General features: G+C 37.0%; 1 protein-coding gene across 1 annotated transcript; it reads left to right on the forward strand.

The window, feature by feature from the left end:
* The first annotated feature begins 5956 nt into the window (after nucleotides 1-5956).
* On the forward strand, nucleotides 5957-17632 carry SFT2D2 (SFT2 domain containing 2). The gene is made up of 3 exons (XM_044674874.1): nucleotides 5957-6181; nucleotides 17235-17321; nucleotides 17543-17632. Exons 1-3 carry the CDS (start codon nucleotides 6119-6121, stop codon nucleotides 17630-17632), a joined length of 240 nt encoding a protein of 79 aa, XP_044530809.1. The 5' UTR covers nucleotides 5957-6118.
* Nucleotides 17633-25827: the final 8195 nt, after the last annotated feature.

Below are 25827 nucleotides of genomic sequence, written 5' to 3' on the forward strand. Positions count from 1 at the left end.
TAAATTCTACACCTATGGAGGCTTCCCTGAACCTCTCAGCTGAAAGTGGTCTCATCCTTAAATTTTCCTATTTTGTCTGGATCTCAATTGAAAATTAGCCTCTTGAGAATAGAGATGAATGCATTTTTTATTGTTGAATCCCTAGCGTGAAAGCATGGGCTTGACTCTTCCTAGGGGTGAGCCATGTCAAGGTTAAAATTAATGGTTGGACAATGATTATATGAAATTATGTGGTCACCAGTATTATATCTTGAGTCATAAATTTATTTACAAATAGAGAGGAAACAATAAAGAAGAGAAGTTATTTATCCTATCAACCTAAATGTTTTGCTCCTGGTCTGCTTAGTGCAGGCAGAGATTAATTAGCTCTCAACCAGGAAGGCTGGTAGTGATTAACTATGAGGCCTCCTCCAAGATAGAAGCTAAACTCTCCAGAAGCTAGGAAAGAGGCCAGCCTTTTACTCACCCAACGAAGTAATCCAAGAATCAGAGTCCAAGTAGAAGCTGAGCTCCAAGCTCACAATCCAAGCCATAGTCTCCAGGGAAGCTCCCTGGAAGACTATCTCCAGAAGACAATCTCTTTAGACTATCTTCTCAAAGACAATCTTCTCTGAAAGAGTTCAGGACTTGCTTTTTATGGTGACTTCCTGTTCCCTTCCCTCTTCCTAGGGGCCAGTCACAGTTTCCAAATTGTCTAGCACTGCCCATCTTACCATCTGAAGGAAGTTCTCATCAAAAAAATTCACAGATTCTCTGGCTAATTAAATTTCTAAGGGTGTGAGTTCTCTAAGTACCTCACTAGCTTCTCACCTAGTACTAAGTAGGGTGTTTAATCTTTTGTTGATTCAATTCAAAAGTAGACAAGGGGGAGTTAATCCTGTCTTCAGTATAGTGAGGTACTAAGTAGGGGTTCTTAAATTATTGTTAAACTTGGGATAGACAATAGAGTAAAGAATTCTCTTTCACAGCCACCTCTCACTATAAGACTACTTCTGATTTTGGACAGGTCTCTATCTACTTCCTGCTCTTTTCCAGTACCCAATATACTTTATTAGGGGGGAAAAAGTCATGAATAGGAACAAAATTGTCGGATGAATTAATTGATGTGGTTTTTTTGGGGGGGTACTGTGTCCTCAAATTTAATGTATTAATGTGTCTTGAATATGAAAAGAAAGCTTCTACCTTCAAGGAAAAAAAATAGGTGAAGGAATTCTTAGGTAGAGTGTAAGAATTTAGAGGAAGAGGAATTTCTATCTCTAGAGTGGCATGGAGCAAATGAGATAAGCTAAACTAAACCTTGAGAAGAACTAATATAAACTAAATCTGGAAGGGCAATTTGAAGCCAGATTATGAAAGGTTTTAAATACCAGGTTAAATAGTTTGTATTTTGTCCTATATCTCCTAACAATTTGGGAGCAATTCAGGAAATGACATGATTGGTCCTATGCCTTCAGGAAAAAAACACAACAAAACCAACTATTGGTGGCTGCCCATTGCTCAACAGATCAACTCTGAATTTCTAGAATTCAATGCTATCCATAACTCAGTCCAATCTCTACCAAAGGAAACATGATATAGTAGGAAAAACACTGAATTTGGAACCAGAGTCCCTAGGTTTGAATCCAAATTCTCCTAGGGCCTATCTGTGTAACTTTAGACAATTACTTAATTTCTAAGGACTTGTTTTCTAATCTCTGAAATGAAGCTATAGATCAGTGATTCCCAAAGTGGGCGCCACTGCCCCCTGGTGGGTGCTGCAGCGATCCAGGGGGGTGGCGATGGCCACAGGTACATTTATCTTTCCTATTAATTGCTATTAAAAATTTTAAAAATTAATTTCCAGGGGGCTAAGTAATATTTTTTCTGGAAAGGGGGTGGTAGGCCAAAAAAGTTTGGTGTAGATGTAGATGATCTTGAAGGACAAGTCAAACTCAATATCCAATGATAATTGTCTCAATGAAGGCAGGAAAAGTAGATTAAAAAAAAAGAAATAGTAGGAAAAAGAAGGGATATGACCATTATTCTGGTCTGATAATGGCAAGAAAATAGAACTGTTCTACTTACTTGCTTTTAGTTTCTCTGCCAAGGAGAATGACCTTTGGACTCAAAGGGGGAAGAACAAAAAATGTTTAACAGAGTTGAAACTCAAGATAATAAGAGAATGATGCTTTTTAGAATACTAAAATAATTGGTAGAAGTGTTTACTAAGCCACATTTAGTGACCTTTTGAAGATCCTAGAGAAGTGGTACTACAGTGGACTTTGCAAACTATGATCAATTAACTTAAATTCCTTTAAGAATTTTAAAACATTTAAGGAATGATTTTTGAATATCTAAAATAGAAAATGTAATTCATGGTATGCATACAGGACATATTGCACTTGTCCAATTACACCTATCTGAAAAAAATTATGTTTTGTGTTATATTAAAAGTTTGTATTTTTAATGTGATTCAGTTGTTATTAAATTCAGACAAGTTTTAGTTTCCTTAGTTTGAGTAAATAAAAATAGTCGTTATGATTGAATTCCCAAAAAATGTTTATCTAAAAAAAATTCTCTGGTCTTACAACTGAATAAAAATACTGTGAATGACTTTATTAAGAACAAATGATGTAGGGGGCAGTTAGGTGGTAAGTAGATAGAATGTTGGACCTAAAGTCATCTTTTTGAGATCAGATCTGGCCACAGACACTTCCTAGCTATGTGACTCTAAGCATGTTACTTAACCCCATTTGCCTCAGTTTTCCTATCTGTAAAATGAGCTAAAGAAGGAAATGGCAAACCATTCCAATATCTCTTCCAGGAAAACCCCAATTAGAGTCACAAAGAGTCAGACATGATGTCAAGAAATGGACAGATTGTTATTTAAGTTAGTTGTTGATGAGACCATTGATACTCAATCTATTGACATACTAGGTAGATCAAGGGAACAATGCAGTTGTGATTTATATTCATAATTTATTCTCATCACTAGAGTATTTTCCCCTTTAAGATCTGATAGATATTTTTGTTTGTTCTTCTGTGCCTTCAGTTTAAATTATTTTGAGATTTTTCAAATGTTCTTAAATAATGGTGTGATTTTCATTAAAGATGGAAATACAAGTCATCTTGCTCCCTACTGTGGTAGCATATCATCTTCTGGCACATTTCAACTAAAGAAGGAGTTCAGCTGAGTCTGAGTCTGCCTTTCCCACTGCCAGTCCTGAGATGGATTTTTTCAGCCTTTGAGAAATTGAGAGATCTTAGGTCTCGAATCTGAAGAAGATTGGACGAAGGCGGAAAGAACTCAACAGAAGACATGGACCGGAAGGAACATGTTTATTAAGTTCAGAGCTGAGGTGAAATGTGAAAGGCTTCACAAGTCTCTCAGATGGCTTCCTGTTTTGATGTGTTCAGAATCAACCTTTCAGGAGAGTACAACAGTAATTATGCTATTATTTCTGCTGCTTTAAGTTTTTCTGTCAATGCATAATTGTGAGGGGGCAGCTAGATGGAGCAAGGAAAACATCTCCCTAAATTCAAATCTAGCTTCCCTTAAGGAAAGGCACTTAACTCTGCCTCAGTTTCCTCATCTGTCAAATGACCTGGAGAAGGGAATGGCAAACCATTCCTGGATCTTTGCCAAGAAAACCCTAAAAAGGGGCGGGGAACCCAACTAAACAACAACTAAAAAAAAAAAAATAAAACAGAACTCATCACAATTACTTCCACTTCTGTGCCCATGATCAGGCTTCTTCCCTTGCTATAAAAAAAATCTTTCCTTCTTTTTTTCCAATTCAGTTCCTACCCATATTCATTCATTCAAGACCCTCCTAATTAATATCTCCATTAAGAAACCTACTTCAGCATCTACTTTTCCCCTTTTCCCACCCTTCAGGACATTTGGACAATTGAATGTTTTCTATATTATCTATTAAATAGTGATTGCCCTCTACTGTCTCTAACCACTTAATATATCTAATTAATATCCCACTTAATAAATCTCATATGGAGGAGTGTGTATGCTGCTTTAAGCATAAACTTCTTTTTTTTTTTTTAAACATTTAATTTATGTCATAGTAACTCTAAGGCAAGAAAGGAAAGTTGAGGCAAATGGGTTAAGTGATTTGCCCAGGGTCACATAGCTAGGAAGTGTCTGAGGTCAAATTTGAATTCAGGACTTCCTGTCTCTAGGGCTGAAGCACCCAGCTTATATCCCTTACTCCAGTTAAAACAGTTCTTAAAACCCTCAGAACAAATGAATTGAATTGTCCAAAAGAACAACTTGTGGAGGGAAGTTGCAATACAGAAATTGACTGGGAGTGTGGTCCTAATGCTTGGTCATTTACCCACACTAGAATTCTAAATCCATCCTAAGAGTAAGGCAGAGACAATAAGGATAAATATAATTGTCATTGTTTTTCTAAGGCCATCAGAGCTTTTAGGGAAGTGAAAATAAAAGGATTAATGGACTGGCCTTCTCCAGTAAAGTCTGATTTGTTTCCTTGGCTTCCTTCCTTCCTGTTACACTTATTGTTTACATCTGAAGTTAATATAACTTCTTCCAAGTACATTCTTGATCACTGCTTTCTGTATTGCCCACAGATATTCATGCTTATGAAATCTGTTCTATTTAACATTAACATCGATGTATTTATTTATCTATTTATCTATCTATTTATTTATTTATATTTAATTTAATTTATTTTTTAAAACCCTTACCTTCCATCTTGGAGTCAATACTGCGTTCTGTCTCCAAGGCAGAAGAGTGGTAAGGGTAGACAGTGGGGATCAAGTGACTTGCCCAGGGTCACACAGCTGGGAAGTGTCTGAGGCCAGATTTGAACCCAGGACCTCCTGTCTCCAGGCCTGGCTCTCAATCCACTGAGCTACCCCCGATATATTTATTAGATGAAGGCAAAAACGGCAATTTATCATTATTCAGATGACAAATTTGGGAGGGCAGCTAACAGATTGCACAACAATTCTTGGTATATAAATGCTTCACAAATACTTTTCATTCATTCATTCATTCATTCAAGTTTATTACCAGAAATTTGGGCACAGAAGTTCTTGAGAGATCAGTTGGGCTTGTCTTTGATCACATTGTTGACAAAAATTATGGATTTATTTCAAGTATATGATCTGGGTTATAGCTATCTTCATATTATCATCCTTATAAAATAGCCCATATTAATCATTGTGCTTTCCTCACAACATATCTATGATATGGGTAGAGTGAGGAGACTGGGCTGAAGGAGGATTTTAAATGATTTGTCCTTGTTCTACAAAACAAACTGTTGGTAGAACTGGAACCCAAACCCAGGTCTCCGGATTTAGTGCTCAAACTCTTAGATGACTCTTAGAGGTCATCAGATCCGACTCTTAGATGAGGAGCCTGAGGTCCAAAGAAGAGACTTGCACAGGTAGATGTTTTGAATCCAAGTCCTCTGACTCCAAAGTAATTCCAGGGCTGCTTCCTCTCCTTCATCTAGGTAGTCGTTATTTAGTGGATGGGTTCAGAGCAGGAAAGAATGGGAATTTAAGCCTGTTTTCTGTAACATTTTCAATGAGACCTAGAAATTTTACCTTAATTTCGTGGACCAACCTAAAAGTTTCAAAGGGGGAGAACACCCAGAGGCTAGACGGTGGGCACGTTCGGGTGCTCAGCATCATTTTTGCAAAACAAAAGAAAAGTCCGACCTTTCCGCCGCCTACAACCTTCCCTCCTCACCTCTCTCCAAAGCAAGAAATCAACAAAACAAAGCCCGTAAAAGCCGGAACTTGAGCGGAGGAACTCCGGAGGCTGTGGCCACTACCAAGACTCCAAGCTTTTGTAATTGATCGAGTTCTCGGGCGGACGGAGCAGAGGAGTCGGAGCAGTGCATGCTGGGACCTGTAGTTTCCAGGAATCACGCCACAGGTGGGTGTAAAGCTGCGTGGGGGTGGGTGGGGTGGGGGCGGGGCCGGGCGACGCTGGGCCGGACGGGGTTCGGCTGGGTGGACCCAGCTGTCTACTTGTATCTCTGGAGCCTTGCACCTCGGAAGATAAATACTTTGTTGCAATAGCAACAGGAAGCGAGGGAGGGCTTACCGGAGTTTGCTTAGGACGGAGTTTTAAGTCGTGTCGAGGCCCGGCATGGACAAGTTGAAAAAGGTGCTGAGCGGCCAGGACACCGAGGATCGGGGTGGACTGGCCGAGGTGAGTGGCCTTGGGGCTGGGGCTGGCCTGAGAGGGTGGAACGTTCCTGGGACTAGGCGTGAGCTCCTCATTCCAAACCCACCCGGTCCTCCGCCTTCCTCCACTTCTCCCCCGCCTCCCTCACCCTTCTTCCTTCTCCTTTGCCAAGTTGAGGAGCCACAGTTTGTCTCAGGTTTCTCGCAGGTATCAAAGCGCCTTGGTCCCTACTCTTGTGGGTGGCAAATGAGGAAGGAATGGAGACAAAGAACGGGGTGGACATCTCCAACCCCCTACGTTTATGTTCCCGAGGCCATTGAAAGGCTCCCTGAGGGCTCTTTGGAATTCACTTTTTTCGCTATACTTGAGGATCACCGGGGGAAAAAATACACATCTTCCTCCCCTCCCCCCATGAGTAAAGGGAGAGACAAAGGTCTGCTGTCAGTCTGGAGCCTGGGGTGGATAATTTTCGCCTGAATTCTAGCTAGTACCATCCACATCCTCCCATGCCTGTGACAGGTCTGGAGCGAGCTCTGTACCAATCAGGCACCAGGAGTCTGGTGTCAGGTATGAGAGAAACCAGGGGAGTCTGTAAGTTCTTGGGATTTGGAGAAGAGTTTGGAAAACTGTTTCCCCGTTTGGCTATTTGTATCCAGAATAATGATTACCGTAGCAGTCTCTCAGAATTGTTCCTTTTCCCTGTTCCCTGGTATGTTTCTTTTCAGTCTACCTGCATTTGTGGGCTTAGGATACCCAGCCCATTCTAGGTATCCCATTCTTAACCTTAATGACAGTTGAAGTTTCTATTTTTTTTTTTTTTTACAGAATAATAGGCTTGGAAAACTAGGGGAGAAGTCATTGCCATTTTTTTTTAACCCTTAACTTCTGTGTATTGGCTCCTAGGTGGAAGAGTGGTAAGGGTGGGCAATGGGGGTCAAGTGACTTGCCCAGGGTCACACAGCTGGGAAGTGTCTGAGGTCGGATTTGAACGTAGGACCTCCGGTCTCTAGGCCTGACTCTCAATCCACTGAGCGGGCCCCCCCCCCCATTGCCATTTTTTTAAACCCTTATCTTCCATCTTAGAATCTATACTAAAAAAAATGAAAAAAAAATAGAATCTATATTGTGTATTGATTCCAAGGCAGAAGAGTTGTAGGGCTAGGCAAATAGGGTTAAGTGATTCGCTTGGGGTCACATAGTTTGGAAGTATTTTATTCTCCTGCCTTTGACTACCTTTCAAATATTTCAAGATAGTCATCTATAATTTTTGTCATAGCTTCTCTTCTTTTGAGGATTCTTCCTTAGAACTGGATATATGGACGCCAGACTTACAGTTTTACTTTGTACATAGTCCTGTCTTTTCTTGGCCTTCCCCCCCCTTCCCCCCCCCCCCCCCCCCCCCCCCCCAGGGCTGGCTCTCAATCTACTGAGCCTAACAAATTGCTCCCAGTCTTAGAATTTTAGAAGGTCTATACGATTATTCTTTCTTCTGTTTTACACTTAGAATCATAGATTCAAAGTTGGATGGGACTTTGGAGATCAACTAGGGTAACTTCACACCCATTTCTGGAATTTCTTCTATGGAATTCATCCTTTCTTTCCCTCCACTCCTTTGATTTCATCTGTGTAAAGAGCTCCAGGCAAGGCAAACCCTTCTGCTAAATAATTCATTCCACATCTGTCTTCTCACCTGAATCAGGACCCAGAACATCATCGCTGCTCTGAGGCCCCCTCAGCTCTTTCATCAGTCCATGATGCTTCTTTTCTTTTATAATATCCTTGTCAAAAGTTCATGTCTATATTGCATTAGTAGCTCCATTGAATCAGTGCTCATTCCCCTTTTTTAGTTTGATACACTTGTAATTACATTGAGGTAAAAAACATGCCTTCTCATAACTTGCCTTCATCAGTTCTGTTTTCCAGAGTGACATGGAACATCCCCATTCTCTCCGGCTGGTGATTGCCCTTCAAATATTCACAATAGTCATCTGTAATTTTTGTCATAGTTCCTTTTCCTTTCATGATGCTTCCTTAGAGCTGGATTGATGGACGCCAGACTTTTTTTTTTACCTTGTCCACAGTGGTATCTTTTCATAGACTCTAAAGATACTCTTAAAATTCTTAGCTTTCTGCTATTGAATATTTACCCTGTGAGTAAAGAAAACAGTATACTTAAGAAGTCACATGTAACTTTTTTCTTCTTGTTTTCTCACAGAGGGGAACCTTCCTCCCCCCCCAAGGTTTGATGGTTTTCACTGTATATGGCAGCAACACATAGTAGAGAGAACCCAGGACCTGCAGTCAGGAAAGATCTGGGTTTTGAATCTTGTTTCGGACCCTTACTAATTGTTTAACTATGGACAAGTCATTTCTCTTAGCCTCAGGTTTCTCACCTGTAAAATGAGGATGATAGTATTAGTCACACTTGGTCTTGGGTTGTAATGAATCTCAAATATATATAAAACATGATACAAACATTATTATTAAAAGTTTTTAATTTTTTCCACAAGACCCTTTTCCTTTTTTTTTAAATTAGGGCTGGTCTCTATTTAAAAAATTAATAATTTTTACAAACATTATTTCTTTCCCACTGTCCCCCATCTGACAAGTTAAAAAAAAGGAAACAAAAAGAAAAAAGGAAATCCTCATTAGAAATATCTATGGTCCATCAAAACAAATTTTGCATGTTGGCCATGTCTAAAAAATGTTGGCTTTATTCTGCATTTTATTAAGAAGGTCATCACCTCCCTGGCCTTGAGGTCGAGGTCAGGTTTCATCTTTAGTACTCTGCATTCATGGTTTATTCTTGCACTGATGAAAGTTCTGAAGCCTTTCCAAGTTGTTTGACTTTGTAATATTGTTGTCATGTTATCAGTTACCTTAATTCTTCTTACTCTGCCTTAGTTCGTAAAGTCTTTCAATTTTCCTTTGAAACTCTTCATCTCATCATTTCTCATAGCACAGTAATAATATTTCACGCAACTATTATTATGTATATTCATTGTCTAGAATCTTCAAGGCAGTATTGTACCATGAAAAGAACAGAAGAGGAGAGAGGTTCAAGGTCTGCTTTTGATACTAATTACTTCTGTGACCAGAGGCAGGCTCCTCAAATTCCCTAAATCTTGGTTTCCTTTTCTGTAAAATGAAGGAATTGAAGTCCATGGATTCTGAGGTTTTCTTTTTACTTCCAGCCTGATCCCTTAATCTCTTTTCCAAGATGTTATCTGTCCATATTCTCTGTCTGTCTGTCTCTTAGCTCTTACTTTCTGACTTAAAATTGATATTAAATATCGGTTCCAAGGCGGAAGTGTAGTAAGAGCTAGAAAACTGGGGTTAAATGACTTGCCCTGGGTCACACAGCTAGGAAATGTCTGAGGCCAGATTTGAACCCAGGATTTCTCATTCCCAGACCTGCACCTAGCAGTCCATTGTCCATTATTCTCTTTGAAATAAATTCTGATTTTTAATTCCCTCTTCTGATTTTGAGGTCTTGCACCAAAATTCACATGGGCACAAAAGAATCTGATGCTAGAGGGAGTCACATGATATTATTAATAAAAACAATGGTCATTTACATAGTACTGGAAGGTTTGCAAAACACATTAGCTACTTTTCTCTTTTTGCTTTTTTAAGATTTCATTAGATGTGAAACTTCTATCTCCATTTTACAGATTAGGAAATTGAGTGACATGTAGATTGTGGCTTGCCTGGGATCAGAAAGATGGAATTTGAACCCAGGATTTTTGATTTTCTCTTTCTACTGTGCCACACAGTCAACAAACATTTTTTTTTCAAGGGCGGTACAAAACCATGTATTGTACTAGGTATTCTGTGTGTGGCAGGGTCAAATAGAAGAAATAATAATTGACCTCGCTTGGAAAGAGTTTTACAATTTAGTTCTAGGAGTGAAGAAAACACAGAATGATTTGAGTCATCATGGAAATGTAGAATATTTAACGTGAAATTTCTGTGACAAATCATGTAACTTAATTCTGGGTTTGCTTTAACTGAAGAATCAAAACTGTAATTTAGGATTCTTTAGGCTCCAGAATTCAAAATTTTAAAAGTATGACACTAAGAAACATCAACAAATGGCCATTTCAATATATGGTGCTTTGTAGGAAATGGAAGGTTTTTTTTGTGTGTGTGTGTGTATATAAAAAATACATATTTTTAAAAGTGATATTAAAATGAATGAAAGTACCAAAACTTGAACCCTCTGAAACTTCCTTATCTCTAATGTATATTACTTCATTCACATTTTTTGCTTCTTTTTTTTTTAAAGAGCTCCAGTATTTATTAACCTAATTTAAAAAATACTTTTTTGTGCTAAAACATTGTTACCACTTTCCCTTTTCAGAAGGGATATACCATTAAAAAAACTTTTAGAATGGATTCTAGTTCTTAGAATTATTATTACTATTTTTCCTAGAAGAGTTACAAGGCAGAAGAGTGGTAAAGGCTGGATATTTGGGGTTAAGCTACTTGCCCAGGGTCACACAACTATTAGGTGTCTAAAGTCATATTTGAACCCAGATGCTCCCATTTCCAGGCCTGGAGTTTTATCCATCGAACCACCCAGCTGCCCACTGATAAACTATTTGAAAAGAGACATCTTTGAATCAGTATTGACCTTAAGGAATCTTCTGGTTGGGTAAAGTATTTCATAATTGGCTAATTTCATTGTAGATAGGTTTTGTTTTTGTTTTGGGGATTTCTTATATAGATCATGACCTTTAAAAATGTTGGTCCTGCCTTTTATGGTCTGCCAGATTTTTCAGAATTCAGATATTCCAAATGATAACAGGAAAGGAGGCTAGTACTGAAGAGGTTGAACCAGATAAAGTTATCTTGTAGTGAGAAAGAGCTTTGAACTAGGAATCTGGAGATCTGAAATCTGGAACTAAGTAAGGCTAGTAATCTACTCTGCCATCTAAGCTGAGAAAGTTGTCATGCCCACTTTTCCTATCTGTATGATGGGTAGTTGAATCCAATGTTCTTTGAAGTTTCTGCCAACTTTTACCTGGAAAAATATCTCTTCCAGCTCTAAAATTCTGATTCTATAAAATGCCATTGTATATCTTTTTTTACTGGGTAGGCAGAATAACGGGAAATATGATTCTCACCCCACCCTCCTTGTTTCCTGTTCTGATTTGGATTTTTTTTTAATCATTAAAATATTGCTTTCTAGTTGTAAGTTTTTCTAAGTTCGGTATTGGGTAGTTGCAAAAATTTTGTGGAAGTGAAAAATCTCAGGTAACTTTATGATGAGTATTTAGAATATGAGTTTTAATTTCTTTTTTAAAAAAGTTGTCTTTCTTGGGGTAAATGTCCTCAGCAAGATAGAATACAATAAATCCAAAGATCCCAGCTTTTGGGACAAGAACCCACAATTTGACAAAAACTGCTGGGAGACTGTGTGACCCTGGGCAAGTCACTTGACCCCCATCGCCTACCCTTACCACTCTTCTGCCTTGGAGCCAATACACAGTATTGATTCCAAGATGGAAGGTGAAGGTTTTTTAAAAAAAACAACAAAAAAACCCAAAAAACTGCTGGGAGAATTGGAAAACAATATGGCATCAATAGCTCACACCCTATACCAAGATAAATTCAGGATGGGTAAATGACTTAAGTATAAAGGAGGAAACTATAAGTAAACTAGATGAACATAGAATAATATACCTGTCAGATCTATGGGAAAGGAAAGAATTTAAGACCAAGCAAGAAATAGAGAATATTACAAAATGTAAAATGAATAATTTTGATTACATTAAATTAAAAAGTTTTTGTACAAACAAAAGCAATGCAACCAAAATTAGAAGGGAAGCAACAAATTGGGGAAAAAATCTTTATAACAAAAACCTCTGACAAAGGTCTATTTTCTCAAATAATAAAAGGAACTAAATCAATTGTACAAAAAAATCAAGCCATTCCCCCATTTGACAAATGGGCAAGGGACATGAATAGGCAATTTTTAGGTAAAGAAATCAAAACTATCAATAAGCACATGAAAAAGTGTTCTAAATCTCTTATAATTAGAGAAATGTAAATTAAAATTTAAACAGTTGTCTTTGAAATAATCCTTGTAATAGCACTTATGTAGCACTTTAAAGTTTGTAAAGTGTTTTACATGTTATTTCACTTGATCATCATAAGAACTGTAGGAGATAAGTGTTATCATTTTCCCCATTTTACAAATGAAGAAAATGGCCATGAGAGATCGATTAAGCCACTCGTCCAAGGCCACAGAGCTAGTGTCTAAAATATAACCAAACTTGTCTTCCTGACCCTTAAGCCCAATACTTTATGCACCGTATTGCCTGTTCAGCTGTTTCAGTTGGGTCTTACTCTTTAGGACCTCATTGGGGGTTTTCTTGGCAAGGATACTGGAATGGTTTGCCATTTCCTTCTCTAGCTCATTTGGCAGATGGGGAAACTGAGGCAAACAGGGTTAAGGGTTAAATTTCAAGAGATAGATACTATGGTATTCCCATTTTACAGGTGAGGAGACTTGAGGTTCAAGTAAATGACTTGCTTAAAGTCACATGGTAAGAATCTGAAGTGAGATCTGACCTTGGGGCTTGCAAATTTCAAGTTCTTTACTAACTGCTGTGAGATAATACATTCTAAGTTCTTTATAAGCCCTAAAGAACTATATAAATATTTTTATTATTTCATTAAATTTATTATGTTATATTATCATTAAAATTATTTCATTAAAATTTATTATTATTTATATTATTATTATACATAAAAATATAAACAACACATTTGTTATATATAATAATTATTATAAACAATAAATATATTATTTAAATTAAACTAAAGTATTATATAGAATAATAAAACCAATTAATTAATATGTTAATTAATATAAAAATAAAAAAGCCAATGATTCTCAAAGAGTGGTTCTCTGGGGAGGGTTCCAGAGTTCCTTTCATGAAGTCAGGAGGTCAGAACTATTTTGATAATAAGGCTAAGATGTTATTTACCTATTAAAATTATCCTCCTTTTTTGCGACTACAAATTTGTAAGGGATCCCTGAGCAAGTCATTTCTTTTAGCCTCAGGTTTCTCCTCTGTAAAATGAGGATAAGAGTATCCACTGCTCCACCTCGCTTCCCTGTTCTGGAGGTAGGCTTGTTCTTTTAATATATTCTATTGATATATGCTCCACACCAGCAAATGTCCATCTGTTGTTATCTTTTCCTCTCCATAAATGGCCAGCCCTTCATACATATTCTTTAAAATGTCATCCTGGGGGGCAGCTGGGTAGCTCAGTGGATTGAGAGCCAGGCCTAGAGAGAGGAGGTCCTAGGTTCAAATCTGGTCTCAGACACTTCCCAGCTGTGTGACCTTGGGCAAGTCACTTGACCCCCATTGCCTACCCTTACCACTCTTCCACCAAGGAACTAATAATATACAGAAGTTAAGGGTTTAAAAAAAAAATGTCATCCTGGCCATTATGCTTCAGCCTATTTATATTCGCCATGTTTCTCTTCATTGCCTCTTGGATCATCTGCAGTTATGAATTAGGAATTAAATTTTTTAAAATGCAGTAAGTGTAATTCAAATACAGACCTTGAAGTTTACAAATAAATATCAGACCTTTGATTTCAAGGCATTTCTTTCAAAAAATATTTTTGCTTTTCCTCCAAAAGTTTCCAGAACCAAGAAAATGTGACTCTTTTAAAACAAAGAAAGAGTTCAGTATTTCTCCTTTACTTGGAACGATTTCTTTTTTTTTAACCTTAACAGTTCTTACCTTTCCTTTCCTTTGAGTAGAAACTTCATTCCCTCCCTCTGTCCCGGAGTCTAAAGGAATCTCTTGTGGACAAATGCCAGCTTGAAAAGGTGCGATCATATTGCACATAAAAAATGTTCAGCCAGAGTTTCAGCAGTTCCAAGTTTCAAGAAAGTGTGTTAACAAATGCATTATAATTGGTTTTATTAGGGACACCAGCAGTTTTAAATCAATTCAGTCTCCAGCAAGTTTTTGAAGTTTTATAAGAAAAAAGTGATCTGTAGCCTTGTGGGTGGAGGTGAAAGACTGTCATCTCTTAAGGGCAGCTTAGACAGGTGGATGGCTGGAGCTTGGGAGTTCTGAGCTGTACCTGATTGAATGTCCAACTCCCTCCCCTCCCAGGTAGGGTGGTACCAGGTGGTCTAAAGCAGGTCAAATAGTTCTAGGTTGAAAAGGGACCAGGTGAAAGCTTCCCCCTATCAGAAGTAGAATCAGCTTCCCAGGCTGAGTGAAATAGGGAGCCCCAGTGTCCCCAGAAAAGGGGCTTTGGTTTTACTGAATTCTTGTAGAAACAGAAGCAACTTGTGCCTGCTTGCACAAGTTGTGCACTTGTGTGTGAAATGTATATTTCACAGGCCTTGGGTACAATTCCCCTGTCTTTTTTGAGAGGCCATGAAAAGGTTATTTAAAAAGTCACTCTTAAAGGAACTCAAGGAATCACTTTTCTTTTTTCAGGTGACCAACCTTTACAGTAAGATAACTGGTAAAGACAACTATTCATTTGATAATATAGTACTTGAGATTATGAGCAAGATCATGTCTAAATTATTGACTTCTATATTTGTTATTTTTTCTTTTCTAGCCTTGTCCAGGATCTCTTTAAATTTTGATTCAGTCGTAATTTAATGATCTGTCCTATAAAAATGACCCATTGACTTCAGTAATAAACAAATATTATAGAAATCTTGAGTTGAAAATATCCTCAGAAATCATTTAACCTAATTTCTGATTTTACAAATGAGGAAACAGAGGCCCCCAGGATGGGTGGGTGGGAATGTCTTTGCTAAGGGTCCTTAGGTAAGAAATGGTAAAGTCAGGATCTGAATGCAGAGCCATAGATTCCAAATCAAGTACTCTTATCATTTATTCCAACATGCAGTCCAGTATTTCTTTCCGCCTTGACAAGGTAAGTTCCAGTTGTGTAAGTAGGATGAATGACTGGCTTTTCATTTCATTCTTTTCTAGGCAGGGTGGGGAAGAGGGTTAGTCAGAAGTAGCCTAACCCGATTGTCCAAAGACACTATTAAATCACGTTAATGATCTGTGTCATGGGGTTCTGGTTTAAGAGGCTGCTCAAGTCTGACTCAACCTCGCCTAGGAAACTGGAATAAAGAGCCTTGTAAGGGCAAACTCATCTCTCTTGTCCTCCTGCTCAGTGGATGATGCTCTGGATCCATGAATGAACGTCTTATTTGTGGTGCCCTTTTTTGTCATCAGAAGTTTATTTGCATGGAGATTTGGCATGTTTTATATTGGAGTGTAATGAACCCACTTCTGTGGAATATGTGAAAAATGTGTGAGAGTTGGTGTGCAGAGGGGAGATAAAAGTTCTGCCTTTTAAAAATGCTTGATCCAGACACCTCCTTCCCAAAGGAAGATTAAGCCAGTTGGCATTGCTTGCTATATTTGGGGATGCCTGGGCACCCCTACTTCTAGCTTTTCATTCAGCGTGAAGATTGAGGTAAGAACTGGTCTCATGATGGCAGATGCAAGAATGGATTTTTGCCATTTTCAATAATCAACCGATATACTTTTATGAAGTGTCTACTTTGTGCCAGGTACAGTGCTAAATATGCCTTGAGAATACAAAAAGAGGCAAAAAAAAAAAAAAAAAAGAGAATCTCTGTCCTCCAGGAGCCTTTATAAATGGAAACTCTGGAAAATATGTCCCTATGAAGTTGATAGGAAGACGGTGGTTTAAGCTTCCTATTAACCACAGTTTGTATGTGGCTCAGAATGATGGTGGCCAGTTTCCAGTTGGTTGGGAGGTTCTAGAGATTAGGAAGTGGTTTGGTAAAATTTAATTTTCTATGCTTTGCCTGAGATTTCATCTATGTGAAGGTGGTGCTACTAACCTACTTCTTGGGAGGTACCACTCTTGAGTCGTTCCCTTTTGCCCTCTCTCTTCCCTTGTATTATTTTTATAATGGGGAATAGAAAAGTTGGTCAAGACCCAGGAGGACAAGTATGATAATTAATTCACATCTCTTGTAGTCTTGGCCATTTTCTGCTACTTTCAACGCTCTTGTCTACTGCCTCCAACAAGAATGGGTTCTACAGTATGGTTGATTCTGTAGGATGAAGCTTCTGGTCCTCATTTTATCACTGAAATAATTTCTTTGGTGATCTCTTTACTAGATGCCTTAGGATAGAGTGAGTCAGTTTAATTGTGCCTTTTTGATTAGAAAGTCCATTTTAAATTTTTTAATCTTTATTTATTTATTCATTCATTTATTTAGTTGTTCATTTATTCATTCACTTTTTTATTTATTTGTTCATTCACTCGCTCATTTATTTGTTTATTTGTTTGCTCACTCACTTATTCATTCATTCATTTATTTATTTATTTGTTCATTCATTCATTCGTCATTTATTTAATTGTTTTTTTGTTTATTTGTTGCATCCCAGCAACTTCCCTTGGAGGAGCAAAAGTTTTCGCTAACCATACTACGGGATGCAACTTTTGCTCTGTGATGAAAAGATCTGACTTGCTAGGATATACGTTTAGCTTATTTTCCTTTTTCTTCTGCATGGTTGCTATCTGAGGGTTTAGGGGGAAAGGAGAAAGGAGCTTAGCAAAGAGACTTTTTCCTCCCTTCCTTTACCCTCTCAACTCCGTCCTATTCAGAGTAGGGAGGAACAGAAGATGCTCCTTAGATAAGGAATTGAAAACCTTTTTCTTTTAAGGCCAACTTCAGCTCCCCTCTCCTCCAAGAAGTTATCCCTGATTTCTCTTACTCCTTTCATTGGAATTTTTCTGGAGCCCTTTGTCTAGATCCTTCTTGTCACACACTACTATACAATGTACCTGTTTGTGTATATAGCGTATTTCTTCTACTGTCTTATAAGTACTTTTAGGGCAGAAATTATAATGTTTAATTCTTGATATTCCCCTGAGCATCCCAGGGTGCCTTGGAGATAATGAGTGATTAGTAAATGTTTGTTTGAATTAATTTTGCTCAGTCTCATGTTATTTCTTTGCTACCCCCATTCCCTTACTCGGAAACTTCATTATGTTGTACAAATGACACATATTTTTAAATTTCAGGTTATTGAAACACCATCATTAAGCTGGGGCACAAGAATCAAAGGTTTTGCTGCTTGTTTTGCCATAGGGATTATCTTCTCACTTTTGGTAAGATTGTCCCTCTGTGGTGTTCTTCCTCACTTAAATTCTACTAATACCCATTGAAAAAAGAGAGAAATATTTTACTAATGTTTGCCCCGGATAGAGGTGATTTAACAGTTCTGATTTGTTCACTGAAATATATGCAGAATATTTTCTTTCACAAAGGTCCTAGGTCGCTTTGTCCCCTAAAGAATGTTCCTCAGTTGCCTTTTCTGTTCTTATTCTAGGGTACTTTTTTCCTGTGGGTGCCTCGGAAAGGACTTGTTCTATTTGCAGCGTTTTATACCTTGGGAAACATTGCATCACTTGGAAGGTAACAGACTTCTTTATTTAACCTGACTAGTCTCTGAGGGAGAAATCGGGGCTAGGTTGTGCTAGAGAAGTGGGGAGAAGATGGTTTTCAGCTCTGAATTGTACATTTTTAAGCATTTGGGGAATATAGAATAATATTGTAAGGAGTCATGATTTTATTGGAATGGCTTAGCTTTTACTGATAGAGATAGCAACTTCCCCATCCATCCATACCTTAAAAGACAATTTCTTCATTCATTCTTGGGGGGGGTCAAAGAAATGTGTACCCTGATGGTTAGCTGTCTGGTAAATGAGACTCTTCACACTTAGTTGGCTAGTTCTCAATGCCATATGACACACTCTCTATTACTAGGGCCATATTTAAAGTCTTTCCAACTCGATATGACCTTTTAAGAGCTTGTAGTCTACTTGAATAACCTTCAGGAACTCAGGGTGATGCCAAATGTGGGATAAGGTGTTAGGATGAACCTTTACATATAGAAGAATAATAATAGCTGACAGTGATAATAAAGAAGATGATATCTGCAAAGTTCATAGCACAATAGCTCACATGTACGAGTAGCTGCTTAATAAATACTTGTTCCTCTCCCTTTGTTTGATATGGTTTAAAGTTTGCCAAGTACTTTTTACAGACCGTCTCATTTGATCTTCACGCAACCCTGTCCAGTGTAGTTCTTTTCTACATGCTTATTTTGTAAATGAGAAAACTAAGTCATCAAGAGGTTGTCATAGATTCATAGAATCCCAGAATTGGAAAGGACTTTGGAGGTTATTTAGACCAGCCTATACAAGAACACAAATCTTCATAATAACAACCCTGCAGGGACTATTCACCTCCTACTTGACCTTCAGTCCCAGGAAACCTACCTCTGGGAAGCCCATTCCAATTTGGGATAGTTCTGATTGTTTAATTTTTCTTACAACCAGTATAGATCTGGTGACTGAGGATGAAGGGACCTCAGGGTGTCTGTCTAGACCAGTGATTCCCAAAGTGGGCGCCACTGCCCCCTGGTGGGTGCTGCAGCGATCCAGTGGTGCGGTGATGGCCACAGGTGCATTTATCTTTTCTATTAATTGCTATTAAAATTAAAAAAATTTAATTTCCAGGTGGCTAAGTAATATTTTTTCTGGAAAGGGAGCAGTAGGCCAAAAAAGTTTGGGAACCACTGGTATAGACCAGCCTCTTCCTATGATGTTTCTGGTCACATAGCTTCTGCTTCAATACTGTCAATACTATCTTTCTTTTCCCCCTTAAACTCTCATCTTCTGTCTTAAAATCAATATTGTGTTTTGGTTCCAAGTCAGAAGAGCAGCAAGGATTAAGCCCATGGTCACTCAGCTAGGAAGTGTCTGAGGCCATATTTGAAGCCAGGACCCCCATTCTCCAGATCTGGCTCTCTATCCACTGAACCACCATATGTAATTTTATCCAAGTCATTGATAAAACGATTATACTGTATAGGGGAAGTACAGATCTTTGGGACATTCCATTGGGCACCATCTATGAAATTGCTATCAAGCTATTAATAAGGAATGACTACACTTTGAGTTCAGCTTTTTAAGTGGATCTGACTGTAATTAGTTTATTATTTGGCTTACATCTCTGCATCTATTTTTTTCCCCAAATATAAAAATCTAGGCTAACTACATAACATTCATTTGATGTGATAAGTTTAGTAAACTGGTCGTAAGAGGATACAATGTTAGATTGATTTGACTTATTCTTCATGAATTCTTGCAAACTATTTATGACTACCACTTTGTTCTCTTGATGTTCACTGTCAGGCCCATTCTAGAATTTCCTCAGAAACAAAAGTCACATTCACTAGCCTCTGATTTGAAAATCAAGCCAATATTTGCTCTTCTTCGTTCCTCTAGTACTTTCTTTGTTCTCCATGGTCTTTTAAAATTTTTTAAATTTTTACCTTCTCTCTTAATATCAGTTCTGAGACAGAAGAGCAGCAAGGATTAGGCAATAGGAGTTAAGTGATTTGCCCAGGTCAACTAGGAAGTGTCTAACGTCAGATTTGAACCCAGGTCCTCTTGACTCCTAGCCTTAAAAATTTTTTTTAAGTTTAAATTTTCTTGATTTCATTTGTTTTTCTTTTTACATCATTATAGTTTTTTCAAGTATCTCTCCTCCTTCCCCTCCCAGAGAGCCATCCCATATAGCAAATAGTATTTTAAAAATAATTTTATTCAGATATTTTATTTTCCCAATTACGTGTCATAACAATTTCCAACATGTTTTCTGAAATTATAAGATCCAAATTGTCTCTTTACCCCCTTCTCTCACTCCTCTTAGAGTTGATAAACAGTCAATCTGGGTTATACATGTAACAAATAGTACTTCCTCAAAATCCACTCACCTATTTATTTGTTTTTCATTCCCCTTCATTTATTCATTCATTTATCTATATATTTATCCATCCATCCATTTATTTATCCATCCATCCATCCATCCATTCATTCATTCATTTATTTATTTGTTTATTAAGCTTTATTACTTAATTTAGAATGTTTTTCCATGGCTACATGATTCATGTTCTTTCCCTCCCCTCCTTCTTCCCTTCTCCCAGAGCTGATGAGCAATTCCACTGGGTTTTACATGTATCATTGTTCAAAACCCATTTCCATATTATTAATATTTGCAATAGAGTGATCAAAACTAATATTTTTAAAGAAAATCAGCACAACTGATCAATAGATTGAAAAAACTTCTGAAAATGTGTGAAATGTGTGCAATACCTGTGAACCCCTCACCTCCATGAAAAGGTGAGTTGGGGCTATCCTCTAATGCAGTGGTTCCCAAACTTTTTTGGCCTACTGCCCCCTTTCCAGAAAAAATATTATTTAGTGCTCCCTGGAAATTAATTTTTAAAAAGTTTAATAGCAATTAATAGGAAAGATATATGTATTGATGTTTCTACCTTTTTCATAAAATGCACCTGTGGCCATCACTGTCCTTCCTGGGTTGCTGCAGTACCCACCAGGGGGTGGTGGCACCCACTTTGGGAATCACTGCTCTAATGTCACTTTATTTCCACGATCTCACTCATCATACCCATTGGCTCAGCAATCCCATTAGCCAGTCCTTTCTGAACCCCAGGATGTAGTATATTTGGGCTTGGTGACTTGAATTCATCAAAGGTTACTATTGTTCTCTTACTATCTTTTTATTTATCTTGGGTATCAATTCTCTTTTGGTCATTTTTGTTCTTTCTTAGAAACATACTAATAATTGAGCAACTCTCCTTTCTTTTGCTATTGTCATTATTCCCTCCATCCCAAACAGTGGTTGTAATCTTTGTTTGATTCTCTTCCCTGGTATTCTCTCCTATATCATCTCCATGTCTTAGAATTCTAAGTTTCCTTCAAGGCTCCAATTCAAGTATCACCTTCTAGACTTTCATGATCCCCCAAAAGCTAGTGTCTCCTTATACCAAATCACTTTTGTACATATCCATACATGTAAGTCCATGTGCCTCAAAGGTAGACTTTTTTTTAACTTTTAACATTTTATCTGTAGTGCCTACCTCAGTGATGGCAAATAGTTGGCACTTAATAACTGTTGATTATTTTATTGATTGATGAATAGTAGCTAATCTTAATCCTTCTTTTGAGAAGCCTCTTTCCTCTTGTACTGTTTTTAGTAGAGTCAATAAAAGTATTTTTTTTAAAAATATAGTTTAACTATAACATAGTTTCAAAAACCAACAACCACTTTTTGTGTGGTCCTTAGCTTTATCAGCCTCAGCTCATTCTGAGCTTTCATATTCATGACACTATTTATATTCATTATTTTTTATTTTTGTACTTGCTTCCATCTTCTGTATATACCTTTTAAAAATTATTTTAAATATTTAAATAATTTAAAAAATTGTATGTAAAGACAATTTTTAATCTTCATTTGTAAAAATTTTGAGTTCCAAATTCTCTCCCTCCTTCCTTCTTCCCCTTTGCTGAGATAGTAAACAATTTGATATATTATACATTTTCAATCATGCAAAATATAGTTCTACATTAGCCATGTTTGTACATACTTTTTTAAAAATTTAAGTTGGTTGGTAAGTTACTTCTGTAGCCATAGAGATCTCTTCCTACAGATTCCCCTATTTCTTCCTCATCAGAATTGTTTCTCATTGTGTCTTCAGAATTTCATTCCTGAGTTTCCTTTCCTGCCTGTGGTAATTTCCACTTTAGAAATAGGATCTACCACAGTCTATGAGATCCCCTATATTCTTCTGATCCCTTTGGAAGCTGCTTTAAATTCAGGGTGCAAGTCAAACTTTGGTTGGCTTTTATCTCCTTTTTTAAAATTAAAAATTTTTTTTTAAATTTTATTTAATTGATTAATTAAGAAAAATTTTCCATGGTTACATGATTCATGTTCTTTCTCTCCCCTCCCCAGATCCCCCTCCCATAGCCAATGTGCAATTCCACTGGGTTTTACATGTGTCATTGATCAAGACCTATTTCCATATTATTGATATTTGCATTAGGGTGGTCATTTAGAGTCTACATCCCCAATCATATCCTCATTGAACCATGTGATCAAGCAAATGTATTTCTTCTGCTTTTCTACTCCCACAGTTCTTTCTCTGAACATGGATAGTGTTCTTTCTCATAAGTTCCTCAGAATTATCCTGGATCATTGCATTACTGCTTGTACAGAAGTCCATTACGTTCGATTATGCCACCGTGTATCTGTCTCTGTGTACAGTGTTCTCCTGGTTTTGCTTCTTTTGCTCTGCATCAGTTCTTGGAGGTTGTTCCCATTCACATTTCATCTCCTTCTTGTTCACAAATTTTAGTAAGAAATAGTCACTTCCACAAAGGCTCTCATTATGAAATTAAAAAGGTTTTGTACCTTAGATTAGATTAGAAGGAAAACAACAAATTTGGGAAGAAATTTTTATAAATAATGACTCTGACAAAGGCTTCATTTCTTGTTTATTTTTTGGTTGGATTTATCCAGTTCTGAGAAGAAAAGGTTGAAGTCCCCCCCACTAGTAACATTTTACTCTTTTCCCTTTTAGTGAGATATAAATTCAGAAAATAATTATCTTTGGTTGATTTCTCCACATTTTGGAGGATGAAATGATCAATAAAGCAAATGAAATTGTTTTCTGCTTTTTTTAATTAAAAAAATTAATGTTTTTTCTCAATTACATTTTGCTTACATTAACTTTTTTAATATTCATTAAAATTTTTTTTAGTTCTAAATTCTCTCCTTCCTCACCTTGAAAAGTCAAGTAATGTGATTCTACATGTACAGTCATGCAAAACATTTCCATATTAGCCAGATTGTAAAAGAAAATTCAGACCCCCAAAAATAAGAATAATAAAGAAAGTTAAAAAAAAGTATGCTTGAATCTGCTCTCAGACTCCATCAGTTTTCTCTCTGGAGGTGGATAGAAATTTTCATCATAAGTTGTTCAGAATTGTCTTAGATCATTGTATTGCTGAGACTAGTTAAGTCATTCACATTTGATCATCATACAATATTGCTATTACTGTACAGTGTTCTCCAGGATCTGATAATTTCACTTTGTATCAGTTTATGTAAATCTTTCTGAGTTTTCCTGAAAGCATCCTGCTCAGCATTTCTTATAGTACATTAGTATTCCATCATGTACCATAACTTGTTCAGCCATTCCCCATTATGAGTAGGGATTTAATTTATGATTCTTTGCCACCACAAAAAAAATTTTTGTACATATAAATCTTTTTCCTTTGATCTCTGTCTGTCTGTCTGTCTGTCTGTCTGTCTCTCTCTCTCTCTCTCTCTCTCTCTCTCTCTCTCTCTATATATATATATATATATATATATATCCCTAGTAGTGGTATTGTTGGGTCAAAGAATATGCACAGATTTAAAGCCCTTTGGGCATAGTTGTAGATTGCTTTCTAGTGTGGTTGCATTGGTTCACAACTCCAGCAGTGCTTTAGAGTCCTAATTTTCCCACATTCTCTCCAACATTTGTCATTTCCTGATAGGTAGGAAGTGAGTTGTTTTAAATTGCATTTCTCTAATCAGTAGTGATTTAGAACATTTTTTATTAGAACAACTATAGATAGCTTTGATTTTTCTTCTGAAAACTGCTCATTAATATCCCTTAACCTTTTTTCAACTGGAGAATGACTTGTATTCTTAACATTTGATCCAGTTCTTTATATATTTCAGAAATGAGGACTTTATTAGAGAAACTTGCCAAAAATTCTCCATCCCCACATTTTCTCGGTTTCCTTATAATCATGGCTACATTGGTTTTGTTTGTACAAAACTTTTTAAATTTGATATCAAAGTTATCATATACATACATATGCCCCTCTAGGACAAGGACATCTAGGTAGAGCAGAGGCCTGGAATTGGGAAGATATGAGTTCAAATGTGGCCTCAGACATTAGCTATATGATCCTGGAGAAGTCACTTAACCTCTGTTTGCCTCAGTTTCTCATCTGTAAAATGAGGACACTGGAGAAGGAAATGGCAAGCCACTCCTGAATCTTTGACAAGAAAACTCCATGGACAAGCCCATGGGATCATGAAAAATTGGACACAACCCAACAATAAAAAAACAATTCTTTCTCTTGTTTAGTCACAAATTCTTCCCTTATCCATAAATCTCACAGGGAAAATATTCCATGTCCCCCAATTTACTTATGATATTATCCTTTATGTCTAAATCTTGTGCCCATTTTGACCTTTTTTCAGTGTATGGTGTAGTATGTTGGTTTATACCTTATTTCTGCCAAATTATTTTTTCCCACAAAGTTTCAATCAGATTTAGAAGTTCTGGTTACTTCCTTCTGCTAAGATTTACTCTCATCGATTATAGTTCTGCCCCCTGAAACAAAGAAACACACATCTAATCTCTTTTCAGTGTGACAGTTCTTTAGATATTTGAATGTAATTATGTTTCCATCAAAGTTGCTTCCACTAGTTACTTCAGTTACTCTTTTGATGATATGACTTCTTTCCCCCATACCATTCTGGTCACTGTTCCATGGATGTGTGCTAGCAGATCTTTGTTATTTTTAAAATGTAAAACTTAGAATGGGTCACGATGTTCTAGATGTTGTCTGAATACAGTGGGACTCTCACCATCCTCGCTCTGGACAGCGTATCTCTCATTGTCTTCTTTTGGTTGCCAAATCACACTTGTTTCATGTTGAATTTGCACCAGATTTTCTTTGTCCATTTTCCTCTCTATCTTGTTCTAATACATTTGATGGTTCCAACCAAAGTATGAACTTTACATTTCTCCCCATGAAATTTAATTTCAATAAATTTAGCCTAATATTCTTGCTTAGTGATAAGTAAAATGGGGACACTGGAGAAGGAAATGGCAAGCCACTCCTTAGAGATCTTTATCTCCCGTATATTGTATATTACCTGCTTATGTCAGGCTAATAACATCAGCATAGTTGATAAGAATGCCTTTTAAAGTTTTATCCAAGTCACTGAAAAAAAACCAAAAAAACCCAAGAAGCAAAGGCAGCATGATTATGCATCAGACCCAGGTTCAAATCCCAGATCAGATGCTTTCTAGCTGTGACCCTTCCCAAGTCTCTTAATCACTCTGTGATTCAGTTCCTTTATCTGTAAAGTGAAGGTAGGGGGTGGGTATAGCCTTGATTATCTATGACATCTCTTCTAGCTCTAAGTCTCTGATCCTACCACATTCCTGGGGCATTCCTTTAGGGACCTAACATTAAACTTTAATTGTACTCTTTGGTTCTAGTCATGCAACTAGTTTTGAGTACATTTAATTATGCTTTTATCTAGTCCAGACCTTTCTATTTTACCATGAGAACAGCATGAAATAATTTTAGATACCTTCCTATAATCTAGTTATGTTGTTTCTTTGGCGTTCACCCAAATGCAATTCATTCTGTCATTAAAGGAGTTGAGGTTAGTCACATCTTAATGGAGCCATGCTGACTATTTTCTTTTCTTTATACTCATAAACTTTCCATTAATAATAGAAATATTATTACTTGTTACATTAATCACATATAATTATTATATATTATATTATTAAAATAATAGGAATTATTATATATTATAATAAAACACTAGAATTTTGTCGGGAATTGAAGTACCCCGTAGTACCTATCATTTGCAGATGCTACCTTCTATTCTTTTTGAAAATAGGGACAATATTTGCAGGCTTCTAGTCCCACAGCGGGGGGT

The sequence above is a fragment of the Gracilinanus agilis genome, chromosome 4 (assembly GCF_016433145.1).
Source record: "Gracilinanus agilis isolate LMUSP501 chromosome 4, AgileGrace, whole genome shotgun sequence".
Classification (NCBI taxonomy): domain Eukaryota; kingdom Metazoa; phylum Chordata; class Mammalia; order Didelphimorphia; family Didelphidae; genus Gracilinanus; species Gracilinanus agilis.